The sequence below is a fragment of the Lithobates pipiens genome, unplaced genomic scaffold (assembly GCF_037356315.1).
Source record: "Lithobates pipiens isolate NorthernLeopardFrog02 unplaced genomic scaffold, aLitPip1_a1.2 Scaffold_16, whole genome shotgun sequence".
In the NCBI taxonomy this organism is placed as follows: domain Eukaryota; kingdom Metazoa; phylum Chordata; class Amphibia; order Anura; family Ranidae; genus Lithobates; species Lithobates pipiens.
The window spans coordinates 189991721-190015549 of NW_027507748.1; the positions used below are offsets into that span (position 1 = coordinate 189991721).

Consider the following 23829-nt stretch of genomic DNA (forward strand, 5'->3'; position numbering starts at 1 on the left):
ATGGGGGGAGTTAACATTACTTTCAATGATTTATGGCAATCAATCCATGCTGTAATAACTTGTGTTGTGCCATGCAAAACAGTGGGTGTTATCTTTTCTGAGGTTTGTATTTCTGTCTACGACCCCATTTGGGAAATTTTTCCTCCTTTCCTAAAGGAAAAACTGCTTACAAATATTTACAACCTGTAAATAGTTGTAAGCATTGCAAGATGGCCTGAACAACAATTAAAACATTTTCAGAAACTCCAAGCTTTCCCCACTACACACACAAAAAGAAGCAGTCATTTCCAGTGCTCAGAGGTCCTCTACAGTTGGATAGGACTATGAGACAACAGATCAAAAATACTTGACAGATCAGGCTCAGGTAAGAAATGGGGTGGGGTCTGGGGCAGCTGCAGCAAAGACAATTTTTCACCTTAAAGCATAGAATTCATTCTATGCAATTCAAAGAATTCATTAAGGTGAAAAAGCTTGAGACTTTACAATCACATGAATGCATCTTAAAACAAGGTAGTCATAATTTCTCTGCATCCCTCTCCCATGTCCCCTGTTTCGGAACCGAGTTTTTTCAGCAGGTGCAGAAAACAAGCACCTCAATGCTTTAAGAAGCATGGCAAATACAGATTTACCCACTTTATAGCCACAACTGATTGGTTTTCTCTGCAAAAATCCAAACCTTGATCTCCTCTGCCATGAATGAAAAGGATGCGTATCAATTATTTCATTTTTGAGAGCCATTCTAGAGTGTGACAAACTCTCTAGATCACATATGTCAAACACGAGGCCCATTTGCCAAATCCAGCCTGCCAGGCCTTGTCATGAGGCAACCTGACCCAGTTTTGCAGCCGCTACATGGTGGAACTCCATTGTGCAGCCACCAGCTCTCACCCTCCGCTTCCCACTGCCATTTGTAAACACAAAAGCCCTCCATATTTACAAGGGACTGTTTTGCTTTCAGAAGTTTATGGATGTAACATATCCCTCACCCAGGGCACAACAAGGACAGCTTTCCAGAATGTGAAAGGCAGGATGATCTCCCTGCAATGTGAGGCAAAGCTGCTAAGACTGGGAGGTATAACAGAGACAAATAGATGGGTATTAGAGAGAGCTGCCTACACAGGGCGGTACTAGAACTATTTACATAAGTAGTTACTAGAACTGGGTCAGGTGGGCAGGGCATGGGTCCTCATTGGTGTGGCACACTGCACCCTTAAACCCTACACTCTGTACAAAGCGCACATGTGAACTCTGCACTCTGTACATAGCACACCCCTAAACCTTACACTCTGTAGGCAGCACACCCCTAAACCCTGCACTCTGTAGGCAGCACACCCCTAAACCATGCACTCTGGAGGCAGGACACCCCTAAACCATGCACTCTGTATGTAGCACACCTCTACACTCTGTACATAGGGGACCCCTGAACCTGGCACTCTGTACGTAACATGCTACTGAACTTTGTACAGTGTGTAATCTTGAACCCTGCACTCTATACTTAATACACTCCTAAATTCTGGATGTACACTTCCCAAATACAAATGGCCTTTGAGGAAAACCATACTACTGATGCGGCCTGTGATGAAATTGAGTTTGACACCCCTGCTCTTGACCAGTAACTGTTTGAGGACCTACTGTATATATGCTCTGCCATATATTATGGGTACTAAACTCTCCCCCAGTGGGTTATGCTTTCCCACATAAATGCATAAATCAGAGCAAGAACTTAAATTCTCACTTTCCTTTACCTAAATAGATGCCTTCCAGCTTACACATAAGCCATCCAATATTAATAACAAACTTATCCCACTAGTATGGAGCCCTAATGTGCCTCCACAAACTTTATCCCAATATCTCTAACGCATGCTGGAAATATCAAAAGAAACCTGACACGCTGCTACAAATTTTCTGGCATTGCTATGCTGCTACACATTTTCTGGCATTGCTTTTTATCTTTACTCATTTTGGAGATATGTCCAAAAGGTAAATCCCCACCTGACTTCAATGAATTTAGGACAGAAATCAATCGTTTCACATCAATCAGGTATTGCTGAAACTATATGAATAAAAGTTAATGATATGCCTATGAAAAAATAATAGAGTGGTGGCGTTGAGCTGTAAAGTATCTTTGTATCAAACAAGTGATTAAATGAATATGAATGTGTAAATATAAAACAAATAAATATATAACACACATATACAAATAAGTGCAATAAACTAATAATAACAATATGCAAAGTTACCACAAATGTCACAATCATATACATGTGCATTGACTAATATATACTAAAATGAAGTCCAAGTGCAGACACTGCAGTATCTGATAGGGTGAGGGGGTGGATGAACTATCTCTTCCAAATGTATAAGGTGACTGGTGTTTTTTCTTATAGTTGCTGTGACACCTCAGTGCTCTCTAGCCTTTCACCTTACTGCTGCTTAGATAAATGGATCTCTCTAGGGGCCCATATGTCTCCGCCTGCCTCCAAGAATATTTTTTAATAGTGAACATGGCCTGAGGACCTCTGGAATCAGAAAGGGCTCCTCCGTGAAAATCCTGGGGATCTTGCCTGATACTCTCCTCAATAGTGATATGCAAGGAAGAGATCTCTGATAGTGTAGTAACATTTCAAAACTATATTAATAAAAATGGCTAGTTTTACTCACATTATTGTAAAACTAGCCATTTTCATTAATACTCTCTGCAATTCTACTCTCTACAATTCAGAAGAGAAATTCTACAACACATGATTCCCCTAATATCACTTTCTTGAATTACTTTAAGGACATGCTGACTACCCCAGATCCCACTCACGAAGGACTGTGAGATTGACCCCTCTACCTACTAGGTAGGAGAGAGGAGGGCCACCTATGTGAATTTAAGACATCTGGGCTTTGTAGATATCTGACCACCAAATAAATATTTAGGTTCAAGGATACTGTGGGGGTGAATGCACGCTCTCAACACAGCCCCTCCCCCCTCTCCCATGCCACCCCCCCTTTTCCTTAATTTCTCTCCCTCCTCTTGACTCTGTCCATATAGCTCTCTTGTACTCCCCCCCCCCCCATGCTTTCTCATCCACCCTCGATTGCTTTTTTCTGCCACACTTACACATCATTTGGTGAACCCCTAGTCTTTGTCTGCCCCTGCTAACTCAGAATCCTGCCCTCATTTGACACTGTAACATGTAGCATTTTAGTTGCAGACAATTACAGTTTATTGCTTCTATTTGGTACTTTTACACTCCCAATCAAGGCAGTTTTCTGGGGGGGGGGGGGGGGGCAGTGAGCACTGCAGCTGACAAAACCTGATTTAGAGTAAAGAGATTTTAATAGTGCAGTATTCCTCAGTTCACATAAGATGCAGCATATTTCTGATGAATCATTATAATCCTAAGTGTTTTTGTCCTTGTAGAGTTGGTTTTTAAATGTAATTACATTGTCAAATGCCATCACACTTGAAGTTCCCATAAAGCATATTAAATAGAAAAGGGCTTATTCCAGTTCATTGAAATTTTAACAATTCAATTTACTTTTAGTGCTTCCATTGTATTAAAAAGAGATACAGGACAGAATTTTAAATGACTCTTCCTTACTAGCATTTGACAGTATCATTAAATAACCATTTTAAGATATTGGACACTTAACTAGATTCTGATGTGTTTTGCAGATAACCATGCAGAACCAATGGAAATTGATGGTGATGTGGAAATTCCACCTAATAAAGCAACAGTGCTACGTGGACATGAATCTGAAGTGTTCATCTGTGCCTGGAATCCAGTCAGTGATCTCCTAGCATCTGGGTAAGTCAGATAGCAGTTATGTAAAATCAGAGCAATATTAATTAAAGGAATGCTCTAGGCAGTGTGTGGTCTGCAGCAAATGAAAAGTGAATGTTACAAAAAATTATGTTTGCTGTTCAGCATGACATCCATCTAAAAGGTCCTAAAGTGGTTGTAAACCCTTCCAAATAACCAGTGAAATTACTGTCCTCAGGTGATACATGGAGATGAAACAAATCCTCCTACATAAGTTGTATCTGTTTGTCTACAGTCTTTCCTTCTCTACGTCTGTTCAAGGTGCAGAATTTATAAATCTTGGGTGGAAAGCTGAAATTACACACTGCAGAGCTCAGTGAGGAAACACAATACACTGCACACCACATACAGGAGCAAAGCTGAGTGGCAGAAACCATGAATGAGACTGAGACAGAAGTACTGTTAAATCACACTTGTTTAATAATAAAAGTAAAAAGAACAAACATAGTCAAAACGTAGCTAAAGATCAGTAACAGGAACGGATAGTCAGCCAAGCCAGAAGTCAGGGATCAATGTAGTGGAACAGCAAGCAGGATCTGGAACCAGAAGGGATGTCAGCAAAGCAAGTCTTGAACAGGATCGCAGGAGATAGTTTTTGTGATGTTGACCAAGGCGAAGGCAGAGAACCTCTGGACTGGACAGCTTAAGTTAGCAGGACTGCCGAGCAGGATATCATCAACAGCTGAATAACTGTGGAGAGATAGGCGCTTATCCGAAAGCTGAGCAGCCAGCTAAGAGAAGGAAGGGCTGAGCCCAGCACTGACACTGAGACTGTCAATCATCTGAAGCCTCCCCATCACCTTTTTTTCCTTGGTGTTATTACAAATAAAATTAGTCAGAGAATTCCTTGTAGTTTAGTGTAGAAATATAAATACAGCGGGTAAAATAAGTATTGAACACTTCACCATTTTTCTAGGTAAATATATTTCTAATAGGTGCCATTGACATTAAATTTTCAGACATTAAATTATGTCTAATAAAATGGAATGACACAGAAAAAAAAGTATTGAACACATGAAGAAAGGATGGTGCAAAAAGGCATGGAAAGCCAAGACACCAGCTGAAATCTATCAGTAATTAGTAAGAAATCCTGCCCCTTGTCATTGCAAATTTATATCAGCTGGTTCAGTCTCAACTGATAGCCTATAAAAAGATGTCTCATTACCAAGGTGTCACACAAGAAACATCTCCTGATGGGTAAAAGAAAAGAGCTCTCTCAAGACCTTTGCAACCTTATTGTTGCAAAACGTACTGATGGCATTGGTTACAGAAGGATCTCTAAACTTGTGAATGTTCCAGTGAGCACTATAATCCAGAAGTGGAATGAACATCATTTCACCATAAATCGACCACTACCAGCTGTTCCTCACAAGATTTCCTGCAGAGGAGTGAAAGGAATTATCAGAAGAGTTGTCCAAAAGCGCCAAGGATCACTTGTGGAGAGCTTCATAAAGACCGGGAATTAGCAGGTTTCTATGTTTTTATGATACTTTATAACTAATAAATCATTGTTTTCGGTACTTTATTATACTTTTTTATTTGATACATGCCTAAAAAAGTGCACCATTAGGGGTTTTTGCTTTTTGAAATTAGCAGGTACAACTGTTTCAAATAAAATAATAAGTAATGCCCTCAACCACCATGGCCTGTATGCACGCTCTCCATGCAAGATTCCATTGCTGAAGAAAAAGCATGTTGAAGGTCATTTAAAATTTGCTGCACAGCATTTAGACAAGCCTGTGACATACTGGACTAAAGATCAGAGTTCATAGAAGAGGCCAATGGAACCCTCAAGATTTGAAGACTGTGTGGAAGAATGGACCAAAATCACACCTTAACAATGCATGCAACTAGATTCTCCATACAGGAGGTGTCTTGAAGCTACAAACAAAGGATTTTGTATGAATTATTAAATACATTTCAGTTAGCGTGTTCAATACTTTTTCCCTGTGTCATTCCATTTTATTACACATAACTTAATTTCTGAACATATTTGTTTTGGTTTCATTCTATGTATGGATTGCATGGGTTGTTACTGACATGTGGCGCAAATTTCATTTCAGTAGCACCTTATATAAAATATATTTACATAGAAAAATACTGATGTGTTCAATACTTTTTTTACACTCTATATATGCCTTCTTTCTCTTGTTTGTTGATCTTTATTGTTGAAAAGTAACTTTGAATATAAGGAAAGACCCTATGCTGCCTTCAATATTCCAATGCAGCATTAGATTTTGCTATAATAATCACAAGACGGAATGAGCAGCATTTGTACAAAAGGGCATCTTAATTTAGGCATGGCTAGGGCAGCATTAGGCATAAATCCATGCCTGGATATAGATATTGGGGTTCATTTACTAAAACTGGAGAGTGGAAATGTTATGCATCTGTGCATAATAGTCAAACAACTTATAACTTTAGCTTGTTCATCTAGGCTTTGACAAAAAAAAACTGGACGCTAATTGGTTCATATGCAGACCAGATTTTGCACTCTCCTGTTTAGTAAATCAAACCCATTAGTGTTTTAGGGAGAACCGTCTATGTGTCAGGAGGAAATGGATTTGCAAATGAGAAACTAGGGTGAAGTTGGGCATATCACAATTATGTCCTCTACCATGCACTCTGGGTGCCATCTTGGAAGAGGCTGTGTCTAATTGGACACTTCCTTTTAATATTTGGGATATACAGGCATACCCCACTTTTAAGTACACAGTGGGGTTTATTTACGAAAGCTGGAAAGTGCAAAATCAGGCTCACTTCTGTATAGAAACCAATGAGTTTCCAGGTTTTATTACCAAAGCTTAATTGAACAAGCTGGGGTTAGAAGCTCATTGGTTTTTATGCAGAAGTGAGCCTGATTTTTTGCTTTCCAGCTTTAGTAAATAAACCCCATTGTGTACTTAAAAGTGGGGTATACCTGTATAGCCCATGCTTTCATTTTAGTAGCTCTGCGGAGTAGGGAAATTAGTTAGGGACAGACACCCACTTGTGAGGGAGAGAGAGGCCTAACCTGGGGACAGATTCCTGTGGATAAAGGGACAGACTAGGGACATCTTGGACACCTCCTGTTTGTACCTGGTAATGGGAGGAAGAAACCTTTCTGTGTATAATCAACATACAGGTCTCGCACAAGCCTGACCATCAGGTGGCACAGTGCAGCATTCCTCTCAGCAGGTCACAGTGATTGTCCACTTAACCACTTTCAGACCGGACCATTTTGCTGGTAAATGACCAGAGGTCTTTTTACACTTTGGCACTGCGCTGCTTTAACTGGTAATTGCGCGGTCATGCAATGTTGTACCCAAACAAAATTTGCGTCCTTTTCTTCCCACAAATAGAGCTTTCTTTTGATGGTATTTGATTGCCTCTGCGATTTTTATTTTTTGCGATATAAACGTAAAAAGACCGCAAATTTTGAAAAAAAATGATATTTTCTACTTTTTGTTATTAGAAAAATCCAATAAACTCAATTTTAGTCATACATTTAGGCCAAAATGTATTCAGCCACATGTCTTTGGTAAAAAAAAAGTCAATAATTGTATATTTATTGGTTTGCGCAAAAGTTGTCACATCTACAAACTAAGGTACGTTTTCTGGAATTTACGCAGCTTTTAGTTTACGACTGCCTATCTCATTTCTTGAGGTGCTAAAATGGCAGGGCAGTACAAAACCCCCCCAAATGACCCCATTTTGGAAAGTAGACCCCCTAAGGAAATTGATAAGAGGCATGTTGAGCCCATTGAATATTTTATTTTTTTGCCTCAAGCGATTGAATAATGACAAAAAAAAAATTTTTTTTTTTTTTTTACACAAAGTTGTCACTAAATGATATATTGCTCACACATGCTATGGGCGTATGTGAAATGACACCCCAAAATAAATTCTGCTGCTTCTCCTGAGTACGGGGATACCACATATGTGGGACTTTTTGGGAGCCTAGCCGCGTACGGGGCCCCGAAAACCAAGCACCGCCTTCAGGCTTTCTAAGGGCGTACATTTTTGAGTTCACTTCTCACTACCTATTACAGTTTTGAAGGCCATAAAATGCCAAGATGGCACAAAACCCCCACAAATTACCCCATTTTAGAAAGTAGACACCCCAAGCTATTTGCTGAGAGGCATGTTGAGTTCATGGAATATTTTATATTTTGCCACAAGTTGCGGGAAAATTACAAACTTTTTTTTTTTTTTTTTTTTTCACAAAGTTGTCACTAAATGATATATTGCTCACACATGCCATGGGCATATGTGAAATGACACCCCAAAATAAATTCTGCTGCTTCTCCTGAGTACGGGGATACCACATATGTGGGACTTTTTGGGAGCCTAGCCGCGTACGGGGCCCCGAAAACCAAGCACCGCCTTCAGGCTTTCTAAGGGCGTAAATTTTTGAGTTCACTTCTCACTACCTATTACAGTTTTGAAGGCCATAAAATGCCAAGATGGCACAAAACCCCCACAAATGACCCCATTTTAGAAAGTAGACACCCCAAGCTATTTGCTGAGAGGCATGTTGAGTCCATGGAATATTTTATATTTTGCCACAAGTTGCGGGAAAATTACAAACTTTTTTTTTTTTTTTTTTTTTTTCACAAAGTTGTCACTAAATGATATATTGCTCACGCATGCCATGGGCATATGTGAAATGACACCCCAAAATAAATTCTGCTGCTTCTCCTGAGTACGGGGATACCACATATGTGGGACTTTTTGGGAGCCTAGCCGCGTACGGGGCCCCGAAAACCAAGCACCGCCTTCAGGCTTTCTAAGGGCGTTACAGTTTTGAAGGCCATAAAATGCCAAGATGGCACAAACCCCCCCCAAATGACCCCATTTTGGAAAGTAGACACCCCTAAATTTAGGGGTACACTAGTGAGACTAGGTAATAAATGGCGGGTGCCCTGAAACTATAAAAAAAATAACTAACCAATCAGCGTCACCTGTAACAGTTATATGGTGATCACTGGTGAAAGGGTTAACTAGGGGGCAATCAGGGGGCTTTATGCGGTAGTATATGGGGGTCCCTGGCGCTATAAAAAGCTGCGGCGAACCTAAATACCTACCTGCCTAACTAGCGTCACCTGTGACACTAATACGGCGATCAGAAAAACGATCGCTTATTAGGCTGGGTTCACACTGGAGCGATGCGGGAACGCCACGAATGCGCGGCGGGTTCCCGCATCGCATGCCTCCCGGCGGCAGTTCACACTGCCCTATGCGAACTGCTGGGAGTGTCAGTGAAATGTTACTGACACCCCCAGATCAGTTCGCATATCGCAGTGCGATCTGCAAACTCGGATCGCATGGTGTGAACACCCATGCGATCCGATTCTGCTGCGGGCCAAAAAAAGGGTCCCGTGCGAATTTGCGGCGGGTGCGGCGGGTGTGGCGGGTGCGGCGAATGGCTGAACTCGAATCGCACAGAGATCGGATGTGATTTGCACTGCAGTGCGGTGCGAATCACATCCGTTCTCAAACCGCTGCAATGTGAACCCAGCCTTAGTGACACTGGCGACGGGGGGTGATCACGGGGTTAAACCTTTATTGGGGGGGTTAGGGGGGTACCTTAGAACTAAAGGGGGCTAACCCTAACTGCCCTAACAGTTATTAGTCACAAATGACACCCGCCGGGTGATCAGGGGGTTAAACCTTTATTAGGTAATAAATGGCGGGTGCCCTGAAACTATAAAAAAATAACTAACCAACCAGCGTCACCTGTAACAGTTATATGGTGATCACAGGTGAAAGGGTTAACTAGGGGGCAATCAGGGGGCTTTATGCGGTAGTATATGGGGGTCCCTGGCGCTATAAAAAGCTGCGGCGAACCTAAATACCTACCTGCCTAACTAGCGTCACCTGTGACACTAATACGGCGATCAGAAAAATGATCGCTTATTAGGCTGGGTTCACACTGGAGCGATGCGGAAACGCCACGAATGCGCGGCGGGTTCCCGCATCGCATGCCTCCCGGCGGCAGTTCACACTGCCCTATGCGAACTGCTGGGAGTGTCAGTGAAATGTTACTGACACCCCCAGATCAGTTCGCATATCGCAGTGCGATCTGCAAACTCGGATCGCATGGTGTGAACACCCATGCGATCCGATTCTGCTGCGGGCCAAAAAAAGGGTCCCGTGCGAATTTGCGGCGGGTGCGGCGGGTGTGGCGGGTGCGGCGGGTGCGGCGAATGGCTGAACTCGAATCGCACAGAGATCGGATGTGATTTGCACTGCAGTGCGGTGCGAATCACATTCGTTCTCATAAACCGCTGCAATGTGAACCCAGCCTTAGTGACACTGGCGACGGGGGGTGATCACGGGGTTAAACCTTTATTGGGGGGGTTAGGGGGGTACATTAGAACTAAAGGGGGCTAACTCTAACTGCCCTAACAGTTATTACAGTCACAAATGACACCAATGCAAAAAAAAAAAAAAAAAAAAAAAAAAATGACATTGGTGTCACTGTGACTGGGGGGCAGGGGTAATTGGGGGGGTGATCGGGGGGTAAAGGGGGGGTGTGAGTGTGCCTGGCATGTTCTACTGTGTGTGTAGAGTGTTGGTGCAACTTACTGATCCGCTCTCCTCCGTGTCGGAACGAAAAATACCGACACGGAGGAGAGAATACATCACTTCCTCTCCTGTGTTTACATTACAGGAGAGGAAGTGATGTCACCGGGGATTTCTATTCGTCGGGAGCGATCGCGAGGGGGTGGCCATGAATGAATGGCCGTCCCCTCGTCCGGGATCGCTCCCGTACGAATACCGACCGCCGCAGGCACCGGGCGGGGGCCCGATCGGGCCCCCGACCCGCGGGAGGCAAGGGACGTACATGTATGTCCTTATGCCTGCCCGTGCCATTGTACCGACGTACATCGGCGTGCGGCGGTCGGCAACTGGTTAAGGAAGCAAGCCTCTAGCAACCTACCTCTCAGCAGGTCACAGTAATTGTCCACTTAAGGAAGCAAGCCTCTAGCAACCTACTGACTGTAAGCACAGTATGCTTATTGCACATCTGGAACTGCCTTTTGTTTGATGTGATAGGTGTCTAGTTGCTAAAGCTGACTCTAAAAGAATATATAACAGTATTTTTTACTACTGATTACTGATTTGAGGTTTCATTTTTCTGCAGTTCCTGCTGTGTCAGAGGTTAGTAAAGGTTGTTTAAAAGCTAATTGAATACTTATTAAAAAATAATATCCATAGCATTACCACAGGTTCACATTATCGTGATTTTTGATCAGATTACATGAACTGCTGCAGTTTCTAGAATAGAAATATGTAAGGACATTGCAAAGTCCTGCATTCTGTATTCGCATTGCTCTGCAGTTGCTATGCAAGTCAATTTAAAACAATTTTTAAAAAAACTTAACATGGCTCATCAACTCATGGCAATACACAACACAATTCACATAAGCATGGATAAACATTAACTCTGGCAAACTTGACTAGCCAGTAAATAGATGAGAAAATCCTAGACTGGAACTGAAACGCTATATGTAAACATAGTACCTACTTACTAATCAGTCCAAATGAACTTTTGTTATTTACAAAAGGAGCATGTTCTGCTTAAGAATTAAAATCTATTTGTTTTTTTCTTTTGTTTTTGTTTTTTTTAATTTCAAGGTCAGGAGACTCAACAGCAAGAATATGGAACTTGAATGAAAATAGCAGTAGCAATTCCACTCAGTTAGTTTTAAGACACTGTATTCGAGAAGGTGGGCAAGATGTTCCAAGCAACAAAGATGTGACCTCATTGGACTGGAATGTAAGTTACTTGCAGTTAGCATTCATTAGAAGCTAAGCATGAAGTAATTACTTAACTTTCCTAATTAGCACTTTTCAGAACATCGATATCTTCCTCGAACTTACATATTTACTCAACATTTCAATGGAATTATTTATTTTTACGAGCAGAATGTTTACTTTAGCTAGTTTTAAGATGGCTAAATGGTCTTTCAAAGCAAAAGTATTTGCATATTGTAAGCATTGTGAATACAGTCATAATGCTTTATATGAATAATGTATGCATTATTTACTAATGGATGTCTAAAGAATAAGATGTTAACTGTGTAAACAGTATCTTGATGCTGCTCTTTGAGAAGATGTGTACTCTAAACTGAGATGTATTGGTTACTGTACGTGGTGTATTATACTAAATTGAAAACATGTTTTAAAATAGTTTATTTTTAAAGATCTGACTATATGCTTTATCATTATTATTTATTTAGCAACAACTGGTGACATCAATTATTTAAAATACAGCAAAGAGCCAAATGTAAAAAAAATTATTATTTGTTTCAACTGTGGTTTTGTGCAAAAGATATACCTCCTGCGACACAGAGCATGACAACTTGCTGATCCACAGGCATTGTCAACTCAGCAAGAAGACTCAGAGTGGAATCCAATTTAGATTATTCTAAGCTTAGCAATACATAGGATGCTTATTTGTATTTCTTACATATAAAGACTTTTCAAATTCAAAGCCCCCTGACTGTCTAAAGGACATTTTAGCACAATGGAAAAGAAACCATCTTTAGAGTATGAAAAGGAAAGGAGCTTCTAATGCCGCATACACACAACCGGACTTTTCGATGGACTAGGTTCGACGGTCTTTCCGACGGACTTTCGGTGGAGTTCCGACGGACTTTCCGAATGAACGGATTTTGCCACACACAATCACACCAAAGTCCGATGGATTTGAACGTGATGACGTACAACCGCTCTAGAATAAGGAAGTTCACAGCCAGTAACCAATAGCTGCCCTAGCATCGGTTTTTGTCCGTCGGACTAGCATACACACGAATTGATTTCTCGGTCCGGCGCAGTTCCGGTGGGAAAATTTAAAACATGTTCTATTTCTAACATGGCATTACAGGGACTGGGTCATCTAACATGCAAACAGGAGGAGGGCACAATGGAATGTTCCAAAACACAAAAAAACAGGCTGAAGTGGCAGCAGACATTTTGTTCTATGACATACTTCCCAACTTTTTGAGATGGGAAAAAGAGATACATATTAGCAAAAGTATTTATGCATAGGACACACACCCTGTCATGCCCCTTACAAGGAGAATCACGCAAAAAAAAAATGAGATGTTAAACCCAAGAGAGCTTTTTTTTTACCAGTACTATTCCATTATATTGGCTTTTGAAATTCACAAATACAGTCATTTAGAAATTGGATAAAAGGTTTAGCACTGGGAAATACTTTTTGAAAGATGCAAATGTGCCTTTTATATACAACTATATAGATCAGACCTTCAGACAAATGAGGAGGGACGAGGGACAGAGGGACTTTGTTCGAAATCAGGGACAGTCTCTCCAAATCAGGAACAGTTATGAGCTATGCTATTAATACAAAATATTCTATCATTTTAATGTTTTTGTTTTTCTTACATTGTAGGGATCCATTTAAGGTCAACGTCCACTTGAGGGTTCTTTTTTAGATTCAAAAGTAAATCTTGCACTGGAACCAAGAATTGTATAGAATGGCTGTTGTTTCAGAATGCAAATTTAAGGCTGTTATATCATATAGTGTCAGCATTAGGGCATAAATGCTAATTGTTATCATAGCGGTTTGGACATTTTAGTTTTAATCTACACTCACCGTCCACTTTATTAGGTACACCTGTTCAATTGCTTGGTAACACATATTGCTAATCAGCCAATCATATGGCGGCAACTTAATGCATTTAGGCATCTAGACATGGTGAAGACAACTTGCTGAAGTTCAAACTAAGCATGAGAATGGGGAGGAAATAAGATTTAAGTGACTTTGAACATGGCATGGTTGTTGGTGCCAGACAGGCTGGTCTGAGTATTTCCAGAAATGCTGATCTACTAGGATTTTCTCATGCAACCATCACTAGGGTTTACAGAGAATGGTCAAAAAAAAGAGAAAAAATCCAGTGAGCGGTAGTTGTGTGGAGAGAAATGCCTTGTTGATGTCAGAGGAGAATGAGCGGACTGGTTAGAGATGATAGGCAACGGTAATTCAAATAACCACTCATTACAACCAAGGTATGCAGTATGCATCTCTGAATGCACAACACATCAGAACTTGAAGTGGATGAGCTACAGCAGCAGAAGACCACACCAGGTGACACTCCTGTCAGCTGAAAACAGAAAACCGAGGCTACAATTTGCACAGGTTCACCAAAATTGTAGAATAGAAGATTAGAAAAATGTTGCCTGTTCTGATGAGTCTCGATTTCAGCTGAGACGTTCAGATGGTAGGGTCAGAATTTGGCATAAACATGAAAGAATGGATTCATCCAGCCTTGTATCAACAGTTCAGGCTGGTGGTGGTGGTGTAATGGTGTGGGGGATATTTTCTTGGCACACTTTTGGCCCCTTAGTACCAATTGAGCATTGTTTAAATGCCACGGCCTACCTGAGTATTGTTGCTGATCATGTCCATCCCTTTATGACTACAGTGTACTCATCTTCTGATGGCTACTTCCAGCAGGACAATGCACCATGTCATAATTATCTTAAACTCGTTTCTTAAACATGACAATGAGTTCACTATAATCAAATGGCCTCCAAAGTCACCAGATCTCAATCCAATAAAGCACCTTTGGGATGTGGTGGCAGGAGATTTGCGTCATGGATGTGCAACTGACAAAACTGCAGCAACTGCGGGATGCTATCATATCTATGTAGACCAAAATCTCTGAGGAATGTTTCCAACACCTTGTTGAATCTATGCCACTAAGAATTAAGGCAGTTCTAAAGGCAAAAGGGGGCTGGTACTAGCAAGGTGTACCTAATAAAGTAGCTGGTGAGTGTACGTGCTAGCATAAGAAACTGTCTGAAACTATTATCCATGTTGCACAATCAAATTGCCCTAATTTTCTAAACTGCTTGTGAAACACTGTTCACTATACTCTTCCAATAGATTGCATATCTTATAGTATATTTAATGCCTCATGCAGCATTACAGTCCATCAGGCACATACAGAGTGCATTTTTATATATCTGTATGCTCACAGCAAAAGATAAAAGTCACAGAAGTTGGTCTCATTAGTGTGCTGGAAGGGGACAAAACGTGTAAGCCCTTGTACACACGGTCGGAGTTTCTGACAACCAAATCCGTCGGATTTTTTCCGTCGGATTTTGTCCGAAACTGTTGCATACACACGGTCGGACAAAGTTGTCGGAAAATCCGATGTGATTACGTTATTTCGTTACTCAGGGACTACGTTCACGCTAGTAGACAATAGCTTTGGTGTAGGAATTTGATCTGAGCATGCGTGGCACTTTGTCCGATCGGCAAGTTGGAAAAGTTGGTCCGTCGGATACTCCAACGGAAACAGTCCGATACAGATCACACACAGTCGGAATATCCGATCGGACACATTCCATCGGAATCTCCGACCGTGTGTACAAGGGCTTAGTGTAAAAGAGAAGAAAAAATGTTCTCATTGTTGCCTGACAGGGCTGTGAGGTAGAGTTATATAAATTTCAGAGCTGTATGAACAGAAATGCAAATCCTTTGGCAGGTACAATAGCCCCCATATTTGACCTGTGTTTTTAGTGGTTTGCCTAGAGGTCAGCTTTAAAGAGACTAATAGGACACTCCATGTGATATACTGACTCATACACTGCACCTAAGCAGAAAAGCATTTCCCTGACTTGGCTTCCAAAAGAAATTTGAATACATACTCTTATTAGAACAGATAATCGTAATAATTAGAGTTAATGGCTAACAGACCTTGTTTCTGCATATAGTTCATAAAAAACATACAGTATGTACATGTGACAGCAATGTTCACCTATTACATATACCCACTATTGCAGAATGACTGAACTACATCGTTATTCTCAATTGATCAGGGCTCAGAGCAAAGCAGTAGACTTTAAAGCTAATAAAGTGCAAATACGGGATATGTTAAAATATCTTCTGTAGCATTTTGTTGTTAATGGCACCCCAAACATAGCAAGTAGACATGCGACAAGTGTGCCAAAAACACATGAAGCTCAATGCCCAAAAAAGAACATGAGATTTCTTGGTGTGCTTGTTGCAGGCGAGGCAGCGCGAAAACATACAAAAACACATGCAAAAATGTGCATTCACAAGACATTAGATGTGAACCTAGCCTGAAGGCCATCGTTCATGATGAGTATAGACCAGTAACAAGGTGCAGGAGGTGAGCGTTGAAACTTGAATATTAGCTGATCACTGGATTTGATGGCTTTAAGTGAACTTAAAAAGGCATTTGAAGAGAATGCTGTAGCTAGTTTAGAAGTTTGTTTATCACATTTGATAATATACACAAAGCCCCTAGATGAATTATGTATCAATTTGTAATACAGTCATAAATAATATAAAACAGCAAGCATGTAAAAAATGTAATAAAAAAAAAAAAAAAAAAAAAATATATATATATATATATATATATATATATATATATATATATATATATATATATATATAATAACTTAAGGGTTAAAAACTATAACTGAATAAAAATGCCATGAACTGTATTTCATTTTTTTTTCATGCATTTTCAAAAGCTTGTCATTTTTTATATTTAGCTACAGACAAAAAAAACTGCTTTCACCTAGAGCTGATGGCAGATGGTTTAATAGACGCTGAAATTATTTTAATGCCTTTTCTTACAGAGAACATGCACTGTTACGCTTTGTAAACGTTCCCCATAATGATTGGGCTTTGTATTACTTTTTCAAAAAAAAGGGACACATTGAATTGAGTGTTCCATCTCCAGGATACAAGCTTAAATATGCCATATTTATTTTTAATATTTGGTCTCCCACAGGCTGATGGCACACTCTTGGCTACAGGATCCTATGATGGCTTTGCAAGAATTTGGACGCAGGATGGTATGTTTATTATTGTGTATTTAGTATTTACATTGTGTTTTATGCAACAACAACGTTTCTGTAAAAGAACAAACACAAACAAATGTTGTCATCTGCTATGATTTGTCCACTTTCCATAGTAAACTATTAAGGACTTCCAGTTATGTACCAAGAAACTAGATCCAAGCGGCACACAGTCTGCATATGCCTTTTTTAATGTGTCATCAGCCAGTTAGAGGTAGTCTTTCTTGATAAACAGTAAATTTACCCCCCCCCCCCCCCACCCCTATAAAAAAAGAAAAAAATTAAATGGGTCTTGTGATCTTTTTTAAAGGATATAGCGAAGAAAGGTAAAACTTCACTGGAATAGGCAATGAAGAAAATCTCTCCAATGTAAAAGAAAGAAAGAAGGGGGGGGGGGGGGGGATAAAACTGTCTTTTCCTTTTAAATGCTGCCTGTGCACTCCCCCATCCCATTAATGTCTGATCATCAGGAAAGTAACTGGAATATCAAGACACACAAGATTAACAAAGCTCATACAAGATCTTGCCCTTCCGTACTTTATCCAAAGCCTAAAAAAGTTATATTTAATAATATCAATAGCCAATAGTAGAAAAAGTAGGTTCTCAACCAACGGTACATGAACATAAAGGGCTGTATTTGACATTGTTATGGGCCAAATTTGCCCTTTAATTTTTCCTGTAAATTATAATATTTAAACTTTACCAAGTGAAAACACAAGCACATGAATATATTTAAATATGAATAAACAAGAGGGATAATTTAAAGAGTACTACTAGAATATATTCACTAGAATGGGTACTTAGGATAGGTTGACATACACCAAGAGGTATTTGCAAAATTTGTCCTACTACAAAGATTTATTTACTATAATAATAAATAAATCCTAGCCATTAGATAGAAGTTCTTAAAATCATGCATGTTATTTAAAACAATTTCAACTTGAAATATAAATATGCATTATACCTTATGTGCATACAAAATGTGGTTTTATGACAATGTGTTAACAGCCCACTGACTCATTTCAACAAGTTTCGTTTTTTCAAAAAAATCCGGCTGTGCTTGTTATTGAAAAAAATTGGTGAGAACAAATGAAAACAAAACTCTATTAATATGTAATGTGTGAAAAACATCCAATTTAGAGATTATAAATGATAGAGTGATAGAGACTGAACATACAATTATTCATTCATTTTTAGTGTAGTACAAATAGGAAAAGCAAGACATGGTAAATCTGAAAACTAGTGGAGGATTTTCAAATTTTGTCTGCAAAGTGGAAATTTGTTCCACCTGCTGGGGAGTCAAGAACAGCAGGGGTTGCCCAGCTCAGGCAATAAATGTTCTTTGTCTTTGAAAAATTAGCTCTGAGATTGCTAAATTGTTTTGAGTGGGTTAGGCATGCTACAGTTTTGCTATTATCTCAAAGGCTTTCTGAGGCTGGAGTTGCATTACATTAAAATAAAACTTCTGAACACTCTTGTATCCTCAACACTGACTTAGGGAATTAAATGATTTAAAGCATACCTTGCATGAAATCATTAGGTCTTTTTGTTTACTAGACCCTTACAATATTATGTAATTATTATTATAGAGGATTTATATAGCACCAACAGTTTACACGGTGCTTTACAATATAAAAGGGAGACAGTACAGTTACAGCACAATAAAATACAAGAGGGTTAAGAGGGTCCTGCTTTTAGGAGCTGACAATCTAAGCCCCTGTACACACGGTCGGAGATTTAGAAAACCAAATCCGTCAGATTTTGTCCATCGGATCTTGTCCGAAACTGTTGCATACACACGGTCGGACTAAGTTGTCGAAAAATCCGATCATTCAGAACGTGATGACGTAATTTTGTTACGATGGGACTACGTTCAGGCTAGTAGCCAATAGCTTTGATGTAGGAATTTTATCTGAGCATGTGTGGCACTTGGTCCGATCAAAATTCTCTACACATGATGAGTATGTCCGATCGAACCAGTTGCTCGGAAAATATTTCCAACATGTTGGAAAATTGGGTCCGATGGATATTCCGACGGAATCAGTCCGATGCATACCACACACAGTCGGATTATCCGACAACACGGTCCGATAGGACACATTCCGACGGATTCTCCGACCGTGTGTACAAGGGCTAAGAGGGTAGGGCAAGTGGTACAGAAGGTTGTAACTGTGGGGGATGAGCCGATGGAAGTGATAAAAGATTAGTTGAAGGCATGATATGCTCCTATGAATAGATGAGTTTTCAGGGATCACCTAAAGGAAGTCAAAGTAAGAGATAGTCAGTCAGATTGAGGTAGAGAGTTCTAGAGGATGGAAGAGGCTCTGGAGAAATCCTGGAGAAGAGCATGAGAGGAGGAGACAAGTAAGCTTGAGAGCAGAGGTCTTAGGAGGAGCGGAGAGGACTGTTTGGGTGATATTTGGAGACAAGATTGGTAAAGTAACTTGGGGCAGAGTTGTGAATGGCTTTAAATGTTGTAGTTAGTATTTTAAATTTAATTTGCTGTGCAATCAGAAGCCAGCAGAGGGATTGGCAGGGAGGGGTAGCAGACACTGAGTGGTTAGTAAGGTAGATGAGTCTTGCAGCAGCATTTATGAGAGACTGAAGAGAATAGTTGCAATAGTCAAGGAGAGAGATAAAAAGGGAAAGAATGAGTAGCTTGGTGGTTTCATTGGTTAAAAAGGGAGAATTTTAAAGATGTTACAGAAGTGAAGTCTACAAGCTTTTGACAACGATTGGATTTGGGGCTGAAAGGACAAGTTGGAGTCTAGGATTACACCTGGTACCCTGGTGTGAGGGGAGGGCTTGATAGTTGCATTACCAATTTTGATGGAAAAATAATGGAGGGACATGGACAGGGAGGATTTTTATCAGCTCAGTTTTAGAGAGATTTCGTTTAGGGAAGTGGTGCAACATAATAAAGTTAAGTCTAAGCGAAAAAATCATCTGCATCATCACTGGATCCTACACTCTCTTGGGTTTTAGGACACTCAGTTTTTACTCCCAGGGGGCAGTGGCAAGGCTTAATGACATTACCAATGTTTTCAGGAAGCAGCCAGTAGCCAGGGTCCAAGTTATTTTAATTACTTATTTATTTATGTATTTTGCATTTTGCCTTTTGCATCCATGCCTTGATACAAAAATTGCCATAAAACAATTGTTATACTAGTGTGCATTTTCAAGAATAAATGTGTTTAAATTTTTTCCTACAGGCAACCTCGCAAGCACATTAGGTCAGCACAAAGGTCCAATTTTTGCACTAAAGTGGAACAAAAAAGGCAACTATATACTGAGTGCGGGAGTTGATAAGGTAAGCTCTATAATGTGTTTAAGAGGAAGTAAAATGGATTTTGATAAAAAGATACAAATCAATGTTTCTTATTTACTATTTATCTTGGAAATGCTAGCCAAATGTTATATGATTATGATGATTACATGTAGACCTGGAAAATAGATTTATAGAGGACTTGGAGCATGGAGGATTTCGAGATGCTCTGTGTAAGCTGGTCACACATTAACAGATCCATCATCACTCTTAATTTAACATGACAAATATGCCCATTATTAATAAAATTGCTGCATAGCTGAACTTCCATACTTGCAAAGTTTCATCACGTTACTGTTTATCAGTAGATAGTTCTCACACTTTCTAACTCTCTAGATATAAACAAGTGCTCCCAAAAAGTAACACCTATTTGGGCAACCCAGTAATTATCCAATTATCATATGCTACAGTCAAGCATTCTGCATAGTTTAGAAAACAGGGTCCAAATATGGCACACTTTCTGAATACACCGGTAATGCCACATGTGAGTGCAAAAACCACCCTAGATCGTTGCTGTGGAGTTTTGTGTCATCACCATCAATGGGAACTAAGCAATCAAATATTCAGATACACTGCTTCAAACCAGTTCTGAATGCTTATGTTTGTCATTATTTATTCAGTGAATGAAATATATATATGGAGGAACAGATAACTTCTGAAATGTAGTAATATGCCAAAACCATTGTTACTGATATGCTTATATATGCTCTGCTATTTCAGTATACAAGATAGCTTAAATTTGCAGCTATAACAGAATGCTTAGAAAGATGCGTGTACAAGCACTGTACTCTATATATACATCATTGTGGGTTGGTAGGCCATGGGACAGGATGCATGAATTATGACTCATAACCAGACAGCCTGTTGACCCGTGTTAACTCATGATGAGGTATCTTGGAGGGTCACTGACTTGTATAACCATATAACTATATAGTTCTATACAAATACATAATTTATTAACCACTCCCCCTGTCCCTCTTTCTATTGGTATGGTGAACCATATATAATCTGTAACACGCCTAATAAAGGCAGACATTTTACAAATGCATAATTGCTTCTTGTTTCATGGTGTCTCCAGATATCTGAGGGTCCTGTTGGTGTACCTAATAGATGGGTGGTCTTCCAGAATACCTACTATTTCCTTTCAGATGGGGGCTCATGTCTGGGTAAGACAATCATCCACGGTGGGATGGACCTTTGTCTTTTTTGACAAATTCTTTCTTACCCTGGCTCTGATAAAATCGTAGCCTTTTAAATTTAAAGAGAATGGAAGGATGGACCATGCCTTAATAGACACACTCACAGGAGTGTAACATTGTAGGTTCTTTGGGAGGCCCGAGTCTTCAGTTCAGTATCCTTTTGGGAAGGGTATTTAGGTAACCAACAGCGTCCACTAAATCTTTGCTTCTCTTTCTGTTGCATAGAAGTAATACATAACTTGTGATTGCTGATTGGTATTGGTAGATTATTTGTTGTAGCAGGTTGGGGTTTCTATAATGTTATGCCCAGATTGGCTTTAAGCATTTTGGGAATGCTGTAGAAGCGTTTTGGGAATGCTGTGGAAAAGTGTACATGCCCATTGGAAGCTTGGTGCTTGTGGGAATAAAAGTGATCGATCAAGTAGGTAAGAATTTTAGTCAGAAATAGGAAAAAAGTAAATTAGAGATCTCCCTTGCTTATACCCAAATATCGTGAGAGTGGTGAGCACTTTTGTATGTATGTTCATATAATCTGCTATGTTTTCTTTAAAGAATGAAATAAGGTATGGGGGTGAATTTAAATGTTAGTATATCATTACTTAAGGTGTTAAGAAAGAAATTAAGAAATGTTGTTGCTGTGGTACATATGGGCAAAAGGGGTTTTGGCTATGCGATTTAAAATTGGAACGGATATTTATTGTTTTGCTGAGTGTCAACAAATATCTTAAGATATTTGTTGACACTATATTTGTTTTTGGAATTGTAATTATAAGTGCTTAATTTGTTTGCAAGATGTGTAATTGTGTGACGTACATGTTTAAATATATGTTTAACATGTTTGATGACTCTTTGAAGGTAAAAAAGAATAATATTTTGAAGTTTGCAAAAGAATGTGTTAGATGGCTGGGGGATTGTGTAAAGAGAGGGAATGTTTTGATGCAAACACCCTACTGGTAAGGATGAATTAAGTGAGTTCAAAGGTGTTGTTAATGGAAGCACCCTACATTGCAGAGGGTAAGGCAAGTTAAGTTTTGAAGGGGTAGAGTAAGGCCGCGTACACACGGGCAGACTGTTCGCCCAACTTTGTCCGTCAAACAGTTTCGGCAAACAGTCCGCTCAAAATTAGCATGGACGGACATGGCCACACACGACGAACGAACAGTTTGCTGAAACCGTGCGCGATGACGTGAACGGCACGTACGACGGGACGAAAAATACGACGTCCTATGCACTGCATTATAACTTTCGGCGTGAAAATCCTTTCTGAGCATGCGCGCAACTTTGTTTGACGAACAAGCCTACACACGAGCGGACTGTTCGCTGAAACAAGGTTTCAGCGGACAGTTTTACGGAATTTCCGAAAAACCTTGTTCGTCAAACTGTCCGCTGAAACTGTCCGCTGAAAGCCCACACACGAGCGGACTGTCCGCCCAAACACTGTTCAGCGGACAAAGTTGGGCGAACAGTCCGCCCGTGTGTACGCGGCCTAAGAGGGGAGTTATTTATTTATTAAAGTATTGAGGTCTTGGGATTGCAGTGGAAAAGTTAAGTCAGACTGTAGGGAGCTGCTTATACTAGGGCATGTAAAACAGATGTGTCATGGGAACTTACATTATACCCATCATTTACATTAGTCAAGAATGAACATTTGGTCCATACAGCCAAATGACAACATGGTTGTCTGAATTAGCAGAATTCCATTATGTACACTGCATATCTGAGATGTCCACAAAACATACCCAACATACTTTTTTATGTTATCTCCAGGCGTCTCAGCATATGCTCTTTTATATGTTATTATTGGGACATTAAATGTTCTTAAAAAAAATAATGGCATACTTATCTGCTCTGTGCAGTGGTTTTGCACAGAGCAGTCTTGATCCTCCTCTTTTTGGGTCTCCTGTCGGTGCTCCTGGCTCCTTCTCTTCAGCCATTACCCCCAATAGCAAGCTGCTTGCTCTGGGGACACTGCCCACTTTTGAACCCTGCTCTATGCGTCCATAAGACACAAAGGAAAAACGGCTCAGCCCCACCCCCACTATCTCCTCATTGGCTCAATGACTGTGATTGACAATAGCATGAACCTATGGCTTCCACTGCTGTCTCAGCCAATGAGGAATAAAAGAAAAACTCAGATTTCCAGCACATCGCTGGAACGAGAGGGGGCTCAGATGAGTATTGGGGGGAATGCTACACAGAGAAGGTTTTTTTACCTTCATGCATAGAACCTTGAGCCTTTAAAACCTTAAGCCTTTAAAACCTCTTCAGTCCTTTTAATCCTATAGCAAAGTGCAGCTGTTTTTATTTACTGTTGGTTCTTATCTCTATATCATCTTTCTTTCTTTCTTTCTTTCTCTCTTTCTTGCTTTCTTTCTTGGACAAAAAGACTCAGCAAACACAGATAAAAACTACAGTAAAATAAATGCCATTAATTTATTTTAACCATATTTCTGTAGTTATAATAGACTCCCATGTGCACATACATTAATAATATGGAAACCTGAAGAAGTTTCAAATATTGTTCCCTCCTCCTTATCAGCAGGTTATAGATGACCTGACTCGATCCAGCAAAAGTTTGTTCACATGATATGATGCAAACTTTCAGTATTTTGTTCATCTATGAGACCACATAGTGCGGGAACAT

General features: G+C 40.0%; 1 protein-coding gene across 2 annotated transcripts in view; it reads left to right on the forward strand.

Moving 5' to 3' along the window:
• TBL1X (transducin beta like 1 X-linked) overlaps positions 1–23829 on the forward strand; it is a 475925-nt gene that overhangs the window by 400119 nt on the left and 51977 nt on the right. For both annotated transcript variants that reach the window (XM_077480837.1, XM_077480836.1), the window contains 4 exons: positions 3665–3797; positions 11436–11577; positions 16595–16658; positions 19874–19971. In XM_077480837.1, the coding sequence (XP_077336963.1) occupies positions 3665–3797; positions 11436–11577; positions 16595–16658; positions 19874–19971 (437 nt within the window). The remainder of the gene's footprint in view (positions 1–3664; positions 3798–11435; positions 11578–16594; positions 16659–19873; positions 19972–23829) is intronic.